The 726-nt window shown below is 39.1% G+C and overlaps 1 protein-coding gene across 1 annotated transcript in view; it reads right to left on the minus strand.

Annotated features, from left to right (window-relative positions):
- The window catches only part of LOC115230721, a 405-nt gene extending 159 nt beyond the window's left edge, over positions 1–246 (minus strand). Inside the window, exon 1 of the mRNA XM_029800858.1 lies at positions 1–246. This exon is cut by the window's left edge and continues 159 nt beyond it. Within this exon, the coding sequence (XP_029656718.1) occupies positions 1–246 (246 nt within the window).
- Between the last annotated feature and the right edge of the window lie 480 nt (positions 247–726).

Genomic DNA, 726 nt, shown 5'->3' on the forward strand with positions numbered 1-726 from the left:
ATATTTTCTGAGCTTATCAAATTCTATTGTCGAGATATTATGGGCACATTTCATGCTCATGTCAATCAATGAACAGACTTCATTGCTTTTGTCGTTCACAACAATATATGGTTTATTTGCCTTGATGGTCTGATCTGTACATAATGGGAAGTCCCAAAGAATAGTTATATTTCCTCCCTCAGTTACGGCCTCAGGGTGGTGCTTGTACCATTTATCAGCAGCTTTGATTTTATGATGCCGACACATTATGCATTATAGTTATTGACCAACTCTGTCATGTCTGGATTTGTAGTCTACAGGTGCTAAAACCTGACATCCAGAGATTTGATGGTCGACTATTTCTATCCCATCGTTGTAGTACCGGCACTTTGGGTCAGTACCATTTTTCATCACATTGGCTTGAAAGTTCCGGGTCAATAAGCTCTAATCTTGAGCAGTCAACATAAAACCTTTACTCTCTGCCTTTAACCATGAGCTCCGTAGCCACTGCTGAGGGTGCTCCTGGTCTACATCAGCTTGTTTGCTACGAGCCATATTTTGCCATGCAGAGGTTTTTGTTCCACCTATCAACCTATTGTTCAAGAATATTTCGCTTTGCTATTGATTTAATCTTTGCAACTACAGATACTGCATTTCCATTATGCTTTTCAACCAGAGTATTATGCATAAACTCACATGAAAATTTTGGTTCTCCTTCATAACACAATGAAGCTTCTTTCGTCTTTC

This window comes from Octopus sinensis, unplaced genomic scaffold (genome assembly GCF_006345805.1).
Source record: "Octopus sinensis unplaced genomic scaffold, ASM634580v1 Contig16222, whole genome shotgun sequence".
Classification (NCBI taxonomy): Eukaryota; Metazoa; Mollusca; class Cephalopoda; order Octopoda; family Octopodidae; genus Octopus; species Octopus sinensis.